Genomic DNA, 12,520 nt, shown 5'->3' on the forward strand with positions numbered 1-12,520 from the left:
AGATAACATATCTTTTTTAACATATCTTTTTTAAAAATGTATCAGAAGACCACAAGCCTTCATGAAATAAAACATCAGAGACAAATGCGATTAATTATTTATTTATTAATATTCTCCCCACTATCAGTTCTGTCATCCCCACTAAAGCACTCATTGTGGCAGGGGAAGCTGTGGGAATTTAATCTTTTAATTTTTCTGAGAAACTCCCTGCAGTCATTTTGGATAAATAAAGGCAAATTATCAAAGGTAAGTCTGCAAGCTGGAGATACGTTCAATGGAGATGCTAAGAGAACTTCGGCAAGGTGCTTGGGCCCTGCATTCACCTGGGCCTGGACTCAACCAGTTCTGTCCTTGACTGCATTGTGTTAAAGGGCCTGAAAAGTCTCACTTTGCAGTCACCACGAGCAGGCCACGATCTCACCACTTGTGCTGCTTGTACAGGAACCAAGAGAAGCACTGTATGCACTACACAAGAACGTGATGAGAGCAGGCTGAGGTAGCCAGTGGGGTCACAAGCTCCACTTTACTCAGGAAACTAGTGTTGCTGCGGCTGCTGTGTGCACCCTGTCACCATTGGTACCAGCTTCTCCTCCCAGAACATGGCTACACCCCACAGCAACCATAATGTATTTCAGCTATCAAATCACCACTTTCGCTGCTGCTACCTCAATAGGTTGTTTCACAAGAGAAGCAAACACTCTCAGCAAATGCCCATCTTCCACAGCAAGGGAGCATGTCACGGAGGAAGCCAAGGCAGCTAATTCACAGGTTATTCACTGAGGGCTCAGGCTGGACAGGGGAAATCACACCCACAGGTAGTGTTGTAAACTGAGATGCCCTAAGGATTGAGCACTGGCTCAACACTGACAAAGGTTTGCAGCATTATCATTAACAAGGGCAGAAAAGGAGCAGCACTGAATGTTTTTCCAAATCCTGATCCTAACTACTAGAAAGTTAACAATCAGTATGCTCAAATAAATACAAGCTTACTTCGTCCTAAATATATAGGCACAAACTCAGAGCTTGCACTGCTTCTCTATGAACAAGCAGTGTGCTGGGTCTGGTGGCCATCAGGACTGCAGATTGGCTGACCTGCCCAATAGCAAGTTTGATTTACACACACGCTGTTCCAGTGTGTCTAACCACCACCTGCATGGGTCATCAAAATAAAAACACAGGAACAGGCTGCAAAGAGGGCCAAAATCATGTGTGGAGGACCACACATCAGGTCCTATACTGAGGTATGTGGATAAGACACCACTCTGTGCCTGTGCTGCTCACTACACAGGCAGACCTTCACCAACTGAAATCTTTTTAGGTGTCATTAAGCTATTTCGTGGGACAAGCCTAGGAGGGGAGCTCCTAAAAATTATAGGAAACTTCACAGATGGAAATTTATGGTCTAAGTTACAACTGTACACAGTGACAATGTACCTGTTAAATAAATACAAAGGCTTCAAGATGCGCCACTCCAGCAGCCTGTAGTGCGATAATAAAAGCCTCAGCCAACAGCTGCTGTACTTCCTAGGACAGCAGTTTTTACTATTCCTTTAGAAGACCCATCTGAATATCTTTTCAAAAGCAAATAAATAGAAACCTGGCTTTCAAGACCGTCCTAGCAGCTTCCTCCTTCCTGGTGCCCAAAGCGCCAATCTGCCAAGATGCACTGACCCTCTACAAAGGCTGAGTTATGGTGTGCAGTGTCCAGTTTCTCTAAACTGATATTCTGCAGTGTCAGAATACATCATACACTAGATCTGTAAAAAGCAGTGTGAACTTCTTCCTAACATGCTTGTGTCCCTAAACATTGATGTTCACATACCCAGCCCTCCACTCACAACCAAATGTGAAATTACACCTTGAGGAAAATGTGGATGGAGATTTGCAAGAAAAAAATTATTTATGGAATATTTTGGCAAAAACCTAAAAAGACATCTGTGTACCTGCTGCTTAGGCAAGTCTGTCTTTTCAGCCTTTTCTCCTTCTTCTTTGCTGAGTGTCTTGCTGAGGTTTGATACCCATTTTAGTAAATCCCCAGCTTTCTCAACATGTTCCTTCTTTTCCTCTTCCATTGATTTCTGAGGAGCGCCACGAATTGTAAGAAACGTAAAAGTAAATTGTTGAAATATGTAACATTAACATCCATACAAACACAACTCTACCATAATGCCATTATTATCACATAAACATAAAATGATTTCTTTTTATTTATCACCACATGCATTACTATGACACTTTGATGTAGGAACAAAAATGTCACATAGATATTAAGAAAATAATACCTCAAATGATTTGTAATTGTGATAAAGGTGCTTATTCATACACACATACAATCATTATAAAATTATTGATAAAAGGAAAAAGCATAGCTATCCAGCCATTACTCAGCAAATGAAAATCTAAAAAAACCTGCATATAAATTATCTTTGAATTGCTGCCTTTGCATTACCCTCAGGTGTGGATATGTACAGCCAGCATGGGATAACAGTATTTTGCAATCTATGCACATGGATTACTAAATTACAATTGGAAGAATACATTTCCTTTATGTCTACAGAAACAGGAACAATAACAGTAAAATACTGAGACATTTAATTTTTTTCTGCACAGAAAAACATATTCCTTTTCACATAAGTACAACCTGTTAGTAGGTGGACATTTATCAATACTGAGAAAATATGCTTAAGCCCTTCCATGTATCACAAGTAAAAATAAAAGCGTTTTATTTCAGTGGACTTTTTTTATTTGATATGCAATAGTAATTCATTTGCCTATTAGAGCATGAAAACATTTCTAAAGAAAAAAGTTACCTGGAGTGAGAGAAAAACTTACAACTTTATAGTGTAAGTAGCCCAATGAAATTAATGAAATACCAGTGTGAGAAAAAGTACTTATGCATGTGTGTTTACTGCACTGCAGATTTAATCCTTGTATATTTTATTGCCACTTTTGTAAAATAAATGATATCTACAAACTGATTTGTAATATTAAATTAAGTAACAGGTCACATGAAATACTGCACTGTGTTCATTCGCAAAATGGGCAATCTCTTTCAATCTTTATTGTAAGGATATGATCCTTGTCTCACCTAAATCTACCCACCTTGCACTAATGTTAACTTCACCAACTTGAGTATAATTTCTCATTCACACTACCTGTATGTAGGAAATGTCAGAGAAGGCCTTCAGGGAAAGACTGAACACATAGATTGCATTCTGAAATTATGAATCTGCCGGTCTATAAATTTCAGTTTTGCAATAAGTAATATCTAATTCCAGTTTCACTGGTTTATATTAATAAGTGGTTTGTAACAATTAGTTTTACAGCAATTCATTATTATGCTAGAAAACATTTATGATTGTCCACAAAGGCCACCATATTTCCTTAACTTGAATGGGTTTTAAAGCAGGGCCCAAAATGAGTACTAATATCTTTTGTCCACTATGAATTATAGTAAAGACTGGAAATTCCTGTTTTCATGGGCTGAGTTGCTTCTAACAACCGCAGTCCAGTGTGGCAATCAAAAACAGCTCTCTCTAAAGCTTCTTTATAGGTTATCTTCTTCTTAGTTTTGGGGCATGTTAAAACTTTAGCATGCAATTTTTCACCCTTCATCTTTGTAGCTGTGACAGCATCAATAATACCACTCTTAATTGCATCTTCCATTGTTAACCTGGAATGAGACTTTGGATCTATCAATCCACCAGTCAAGTACTGATACTCCAGGCAGCGCATGCCCATTTCTTTGTCTATGGCATTTGAATGCACAGCTTCAACAGCTGACATAACAGTGTTCCTTACAGGATGAATGATCCCAGTAAAGATCAGCTCACACTGCTGGATTTGCTTGGCACAAGCATCATCAATTAACTCCCTTTGCAAAGCTTCTGAAACACTGTACTTTTTCCCAGTAAATGGATCAATTATACCTCCTGTACTAACCTGAGCTTCAAGACATCGAAGGGCAGTAACTCTGTCTACCAAGTTTTTACGTGAGGCTTTCAAGACTGGAATTCTTTCGTTGGTTTCAGAAAGCCAGAACCCTGCAATAGGACTGTTTAAATCTTTATTTGGCTGTGAACTGCTAACTAAAATATCACCAAACTCATTAACTGTGATTAAGCCCTCCTTATATTTATCAACTGATGCTCTGTCAATTCTACCTTGATTTAAGGTTTCCTCAATATTAAACTGTACGCCAGTTTTAAGATCTGTAAGCAAAAGAAAAGAATTCCCATCAGAGTCAAAACACGTAGACTCCTTCCAATCAAATTCCTGTTTCGAAAGCTCAAGATATGTAGCTTTATCAATACATTTCTTTTTATAAGCCTCGTATGATGTCATTTCGGCTCCTGTGTTGACATCTACTACAGAAGTTTTATGACTTTTCTCTGCTGATGGGCTGCTTATTTTCCTTTCACCAGCTGGAAGCAGAAAGCATTTACTGCTTACACTGAATAAACACATTTTCAGCAAATCACAGTAGTACATAGCTTTCCTGTTATTTGGATTGTAAAAACATTTTGCATTACTAGAAGGTTCATGCAAAAATTTTAAAATTGTGTTATTAAGCAAGCCAAGATGCACGGCAGTTTCTGGAGGTACGCGAACACTTCTTACAGGATCAATTACCCCCCCACTTGCAATTTGAGCCTCAAGGATATTTTTACCTTTTTGTCTCTCTAAAAGTCTAGCTTCCACAGCCTGAAACACAGAGAGCACTTTCCCAGAACAGCAATAGCCCAAAACAGCTTTCTCTGCCTCAAGCAGTCTACTCTTGAATTCACTATCTGCAAGCCCTCTAACAACCGAATCATCAACAGAGAATTTCTGACCTGTTGTGGGATCAATGATGAAACCAGTAGCTGCTTGGGCCTCTAAAAATGCTAATGCCAGTGCTTTTCCTATGATTCTTCTCTTTGCTGCTAAAGCAAAAGAGAGTATCTCTTTGCTGGATTCAAGGTACAGCCCAGCTATAGCTGTAGGTTTAGTTAAAAATTTTTCAAGAGTTTTCTGAATCTCATCAGTAGTTTTCTGCCCTGAAATAAGCTGCTCAGCTGTCAGCCTGTCTAAAAGTTTAACTTCGATCAACTGTCTGGCAGTTACATCATGTCGGAGACCTTCAAATTTAATAGCATCATACTCCTCTGTAAAATATTCCTGCTGAGTAGCATCATCAACAGTTCTCAAAATCTCTTCCCCTAAGAAAGAGCTCATCTTTGCAAAGTCTTCTTTCCTAAACCCTTCGGATGTTTTGTATTCCTCAAACATTCTCTCTTCATTACCAAACGTCTTGTCATTTTCTTGGTTTAATGTTGTGAGTTCAACATGCATGTCATAGTGCTTGTTCTTCACTATCTGTAAATAGGAATTTTTTGACACAGTGAGAAATACAACTTCAGACTGTTCTGTATGTAATTCACTCCTAAATCCACCACCAGAGAAATCAAAGGGAGAACTTGAATGCAAGTCAGAAAGGAGAACTGTTACTAGCATTAGAGAGAAAAGAAACACAGATAGTTAGAGTTTTAAAGTGCATTTGCCATTTTAAATATTTATTCAATAACAGGAATATGACTAGACTAAGCATCAAGAACTGTTGTTGCTACTATGTGAACCCACTACTGTTAATCAAAGCTTATTTTGACCAATAATGATACAATGGTGTATGTGAATTTCTATTTCCAACGCAAACTTTAAAATAATGTTTCTTAGATATTAAAGAATCTGGTACTGAGGTCTAATGAAAAGCTTTTTGTGTTGCGTAAGAATGAAGGGGTTCCCTTCACCAAGGTAGGAACATAAGAAACATTAGAGAGAGTAGTGATAAAGTATAACTAAAAACAAACAAACAGACTATAATAAAGAGCAGACTAGGAAGGCAAATCCTCACAAAATGTAGTGTGTACCTCCAAGGGATGCAGTTTTACCACTCCTAATTCATGGTTTGTGTCTTCTCCATGTCTAATAGTTTGTCTGGAACTGTGTAGGTTCCTGTTTCTCAATGTGTCCTTTTCAGTGGTTCCAGATATTTGGCTTGCTTTATCAAAAGTTATGTGGAACTGTGTACTCATTTGTGAAACAAACTCTGTAAAAGACTGTGAGCTTGAATCTTCTAATGATTGGTTTATGGTTGACATCTGGAACTGCACCTCTCTTGGTATTTTATCATCAGCACTCATGTATAATGTATTTTCTTCTATTTGATCAGATTTAAAACCTGATCTCTCCTGTTTCTGCCTTAAGAAAGGTGAGCTTGGTTTTGTATGTGGAGGAAGCTGTTCAAATTCTTTAGCTGCAGCATCACTCGGGTAATTGAAATCATTCCCTCTTCTCTCACAGCTCAATTTAAATCCAGAATCTTGGAGCTTATTACTTTGCTGAACTTCATTCTGTAACAAAAGAAACCTGTGTTCACTCTCCCTGACCTGCAGATCCATTTTCTGTTTCAAGCTCTCAACTGTGCGCTTCTGCACTTCCAATTCTTCCTCAAGTTTCCTGCACTTCTGGTGATAGTCCATTTCAGCCTGCTTCCCTTGCTGTAGTTGTTCATGACATTTTTTAAGCCTTTCTTGCAGATCTTCCATTTGCCTCTTGTACAACATGATGTTTTCCTCAGCCATATGCTTTTCCTGCTGAAGAGCAACACATTCTAGTTTTATGCCAGAAATGTCCTTTTCTGTGATGCTATGGGATTCTAGTAATTTTTCAACTTTTTTCCTAAATTCCTCTGCAGAGTGTTTAAACTTAATGGATTCTTCCTGAAACAGAATCATCTTCTTGCGTGCCATCTGTTCGTCCAGAGTCTTCTGATGGAGCTCATCCTGCAATTTTTTTAATTTGCTACTTAAGTCTTGTATATGAGTTTGTTGTAGTTGAATCTTCTGCTCACTCACTCTCTTTTCCATGGCCAGAGCATTCATTTGAGCATTTAAATTTTTAACCTCCTGGTTAATGGTTAAGGTGGAAGCACTTTGTTTATCACACTTTTGTTTATATTCACTAGCTAGGTCTTTTGTTTTTGCTAGATCAACTTCTAGACCTTTAATTTTACACATGAATTCTTGTTCAATTATTGTTTGCTTGTGCAATTGTTCATTTGTTGTGTGCAATTGTTCTTTGAAACCATCTGCTAGGGCTTTTAATGCCTCGTTTTTCCTCTGAATATTTTGTTTTTCCAAAGCCATCTTCTCTGATTCAGATTGAATTTGCTTCATCAGTAGTTTTGTTTCAGTATTCCATTTATTAAGGTCCTCTATCTGTCGTTTCAATGTTTCTGACAACTGATTGCTTTTGGCTAATTCATTCTTAAGCATCTGAATTTCCTGCTGGTTTTCTTTCTCTACTTTTGTTTTTTGAAGCAACTGTTCCTTAATTTTCTTATATTGGTCTTGAAGATTATTTGCTTCTCCTTTGCATGACTGTGTTCTGTGTTCAGCTGCCAGTTTCTCTTTTTGAAGAGAACTGATTTGTGAATTTAAATGTTTGATAGTGATTTCAGTTTTTGTCTGTGATCTGGTTAATTCCTCTACTTCTCTTTTTAGCTGTGTCTTCTCTTGTTGAACAGATTTCAGCTCCTCCTGATAGTTCATCTTAATTTTCTTAAGATCCATAGCTTCTTGCATCACCTCTTCAGCTTTACCTGTGGCTCTCTGTAGCTGCCTGTCCAGTTCTTTCAACTGTTGCAAATACCCCTGCTCTACTTGGTCTTTTTCCTCCAACCTAATTTTTAGGCATTTAAGTTCACTATTGACTTTATCTAGTTTTTCTTTTAATAAACGAGACTTTTCTTCTGTTGATGATTTTTGAAGTTCAATTTCATTCAGTTCATATTTCAGGTCTTTAATAGTTTTATCAGCTTTTTTGTTAGCAAGGGTTAAGTCATCTATCTTCTGTTTAAGTTCTTCTACTTTTTTGGCTTCTAGTTTCTTCTGGAAACTTGTAATTTCAGAGTCAGTCCTACACTGACTGCCCTGCCCAGCAGTGAAAGTTGGCAGGGAGGTTTCCCTAGTTACAGAGTATCTTCCTTCAAGAACTTTCCTTCTAGCTTCAGTTTTTTCTCTTTCTTGCAGCTTTATTTCTGATAGGTTCCCTTTAAATTCAAGATCTTGTTCCATTTGCTTGATGAGCTTCATAAGTTTCTCCTCTCCATCTGTTTTTTTCTTCAACTCCTGCATTAAGGTTTTTTTTTGTTCCTCTAAATCATAAAGATTAGTATCTTTTCTTCTTAGAAGCTCTTCCAAGTTTCTTCTGGTAAAGGTACTTTCTTCTATTTGATTTCGAAAAGCACGGAGGTTTTCCTCCAGTACACTTCTTTGAGTCTCTGCCTGAAAAATGAACTGCCTTACACACTCCAGCTCCTGCTCTGCATCTGCTTTCTCTTTCTCCATGCTCTCTAGATCTATACGACACTGCTTTGCCTCTTGCTCAGCCCTGGTCTTCTGAAGACAGATTTCTTCCATGTCCTTTTGCTGCTTCTTCCGCTCTTTTTCTGCAGCTTCCCTCACTTTAGGGAGCTCCTGTTCCACTTGGATTTTTTGCTTCTTCATATTCTCCAACATCTCCTCAAGTGTTTTTACCTTTCCTATGAGTTTTTTATTCTCATCAATTGTGTTACTTTGCTGTGCCATTAGATCTGAATATGCCTGACGTGCTGACACTTCCTTGTTCTTTAAAATCTGTAAAAGAGTAAAGATAAGTTGGAATGTACTTTTTGTAATGCAACATAGGAAACATATTAGGCTCTTCGAAAAGCAGAAGGGAAAATACTTACTCATATATAAGGTATGTCCAGAAAGCAGGATGAGCAGTTCCCACCACCATCACCTTCTCGTGAAGGCTTCAAGAAGTTACCATTAGCCAAATATGAAACCCTTGACAAAGACATTCACAAAGCAAAGAGGTCCTGAAGGCTCTCATTTCAGTCAGATGCCTCTTAGCAGTAAGCAATGCCAAACAGCTCACATAGGCTTTCTCTCCAAACAAATAGGCAGAGCAAACAGTAAGCCAAACAGAGTGTGCAAGAATCCTTTAGAAGAAAAGTGGTCTACCATTTGTGGATCAGTTCAGCAGAAACTGGACGAAGGACTAGGGCTTGCAAGCAAAAATAACACACACGTTCTGAACTCCCCTCCAAGAACAGAAACAGTGCAACAGTCTAGAAAGAGAAGTATATAAACCCCAGCATGTCTCTGATCCATAGTGTGCTCCACAGTCCCAATGCCTCCACTGGTGCAGCAGGGGACTGGTAAGAGCACAGCTGCTCTGCATTGTAAGCACAGAAGTATAAACATGGCAATGGCAATTAGGAAAATCCTAGTGAAAACTAGTTGGCTAGTAGTCTCCGTATATCAGCAGATCCAGGGCAAGTCTTACAAGCAAGATGTGCAATCACCAGTAATAATATGGTTGAAGCGATACATACCTTGTCCTTATTAGCACTATTATGGTGTTAAGATACCAAATATGAGCTAACATGAGGTAAGAACCCCTCTATATTCCTATGATCATAAAAACAGGGCATGAGGGGTAATTATAGCAACATTTTCAAACAAACAAAATGTCAGGTTAGTTAAAATTTGCCACATTTACTTGATTCTTCACATGATATATGAAACATTTCCTAAAAGGCTAATGCAAAGGCAGCTTCCTCAGTTCGTCCCCATATATCTCTGCATTAAAATTTTGAACAGCCCCCAATGGAAACAAAATGTTTAAATTGATTTGTTATCAGATCTCTTATGCTCCCATAGACACAAAATCTAATCTATTATGCTTGAAAAAGAAGAACTAAAAATACAGATACAGTCACAACCTATATCTTCTTACATTTCATTTTTGCTAATCAACATGGCTGAGCATCAGCTGGGTGGAGAAAAGGATGGCAAATAGTAACACAAAATAAATATAAAAATAAATGTCTAAGAATTTTAAAATTAAGCATCTCAAAATGCACAGTAATTGATACATAATTCGCATATTCATTGTTTAAATTACGTTCAATCAACCTTAAATCACTTGACATATTTTGAGATTCAAATGTTGATTTGGATTGATTTAGAATCATTCTTAGATTAACTGTTTCATTTGCATTGCATAAAAACTCTGGTACCTTAATAATAGTTGTGCTTCTTTTCTCTTCATTATCTTTGTCTCTTTTTTTTTGCTTTTCTTTTTTTTCAAATGAGGTTTTTTCCCCTAATTTTTCCCAAAACGTCTTCTGGAGCTTAGTGTTTTTTCTGGGTACATTTGTGCTATGACCCTCATCTCTACCGATCATTTCTGCAACTAGCAATAAATTTTTACATTTCTGACCCTCTTCTAACCTGTCTTCTCCACTCTGCTTCTTCCCACTTATATTTATGTTGCCCAAACCATAAATGTTGCCCTCTGATATTTTCTTCACACTTAGTTTCTCATTTTGACTCAAAAGCTTTTTTGTTAATCCATGTTCTGATAATGGAAAATAATCCTCTTCTCCAGAAATAATTTTTGAGAGGCTAAAATCTGCATTTAAATCACCAGCATTTCCTAACAATTCTGTACCTAAACTTCGATCATTCTGCACTGGTGACACTTCAAAATCTAATGGATAAGATTCAGAGACTTTTTCTGCATAATGGGTCTCTGAAATATTTCCTGAAGAAACAGCTGAAATTTCTTGCATTGTACTCTTGGCTTCATTTGGATTTAAATTTGATTTTTCTAGGATTTTGTTTTTTACTAGGAAATAACTTTTATCCAGAGATTCTCTCTGCAGTTTGACAGTATCTGTTTCAACATTACAATAAACATCTGGATTGCTCATAGATTGCAAATTTAACTTTGTTTTTTCACTTCCACTGTGCACTGTTAGCTCTCTGAAAGAGGATGCAACTTTCTCTAAAGATGTTGCATCCCTTGCACCTGAAAGAGAATCACCTTTTTCATAACACACTTGAAACTCTCTGTCTTCAGAGTTTAAAGTATTGTGGCTATTGCTTTCTGTAAGGCAACGTTCTTTATGCTGACATTCAAAATGAGGTGAAAAATGTTGCTGTTTGTGAGGGCTGATACCAAGGGCATGCTTTCCAGCTTCTGGAGTGACTTCAGCTTTCTTCATTGTTAGCTCAAAATTAGTTTCTGATTGCAACTCACATTCTTCCTTTGTTGAACCATCACTCCCTGCCTTTCTTGAATTCTTTTTTCCTGTGGTTTTGTGTATAATTTCCACTCCAGGCAACTTCTTTGATATTCCCTCTGTTTTCCATCTCTCTCCATTAACAATTTTCTCATTTAACATTTCACCAGGATCATTATTCACACTCACACGGACCTGAGATGAAACAAAAAAATCTTTTCTGCCATTTTTTTCTTCTTTACTTTGATTACCAAAACCCCTTAAACTCTCCTGCTCTCTATGTAGCTTATTGTCTCTGTTGCCACTAATGCTACTTTCTTGACCACTGAAATTTAAAAGTTGCTTTAATATTCTATCAATTTTGATTTTATCATATCTGTCTACATTTAATTTTCTTCTGTCAAATTCCAATTTATTTTCTGTGTGTTCAGGTTTACTGGAAGAGTTATCTTTTTGCAAATATTTCACATCCATCGTGCATTCATTAGGTTTATTTTCCTCTCTCAATTCAACAGCTTCATTGCCATCCAAACGTTGAAAGACTTCAGCTGACTTCACAGGTTGCTGGAGTTCACTCTCTTCTGGTAAACTCTGAGCATGACAGCATATGGATTAAATTGAGATATCACAGAAAGCATCTTATTTTTTCCTTATTCTGTGCATTCTTAATGCCAATACTGAGAGTTAGGAAAGAAGATTGGCATGAAAGAAAATCTTGGAACAATCACAGACTTCAGAAGTATGATCCCAAAAGAAAAAAAAAATATCATTCCTCCTTTGAAAAGGATTATTATTTTTCTGATTTGCTACTCTGATTGCAAAGAAAAAGCCCATCATATTATTTTGAGACTGGAAACCTGCTTAAGTTATCTTCAAACAAGCTACCAAAAATTTAGAAAGCTGCCAGGGAGTGGATGAGGAGGGAAGATGGGGAGTATTGGATTTCCAAAAAAGCAGTGCTGGAGACTCAGAGCAGACTGAAACTCAAAACGTTTTGAGAAATTCCATTTGTTCTTGAAGAACATGAAGCCTATTGACATTCACAGGTTTCCTGATCCTTGTTCTTTGTTTGACTTTTTATCTTTGATGACATTAACTTTATAAGTCATACTAAATCTTCAGTTATGATGGTTACTTATCAACAAATATTATATATTTCCATCAGTTTGCTCCACCACTTGATGCACAAAGATGCAACGCTGTTAGTGTTACAGTTGGTTCAGAGGTAACTTAATAGCAAGAAAAGCCAATAAAGACAAAGCCAGCACCAGAATTATAGAACTCTGTTTTTTTCCTGTAACAATAACATTAAAATTTATACCCATATGATAGTGTTCTTCAATTTAATCCAATTTATAAAGTTTATACTAAAATAATGTAGTCCTTAAAGAATGACTATAT

At 37.2% G+C, this 12,520-nt stretch overlaps 1 protein-coding gene across 9 annotated transcripts in view; it reads right to left on the minus strand.

Moving 5' to 3' along the window:
* Positions 1-12,520, minus strand: part of LOC108497133 (dystonin-like) — a 216,625-nt gene that overhangs the window by 121,407 nt on the left and 82,698 nt on the right. For 6 of the 9 annotated variants that reach the window (XM_017814507.1, XM_017814509.1, XM_017814506.1 and 3 more), the window contains exon 33: positions 1,944-2,078. In XM_017814507.1, the coding sequence (XP_017669996.1) occupies positions 1,944-2,078 (135 nt within the window). Of the gene's footprint in view, positions 1-1,943; positions 2,079-10,111; positions 11,711-12,520 lie in introns of all 9 variants that reach the window. The other 3 variants (XM_017814501.1, XM_017814500.1, XM_017814502.1) reach the window with 1 other exon arrangement.

Source organism: Lepidothrix coronata, unplaced genomic scaffold, assembly GCF_001604755.1.
Source record: "Lepidothrix coronata isolate B3197 unplaced genomic scaffold, Lepidothrix_coronata-1.0 Scaffold45, whole genome shotgun sequence".
NCBI lineage: Eukaryota > Metazoa > Chordata > Aves > Passeriformes > Pipridae > Lepidothrix > Lepidothrix coronata.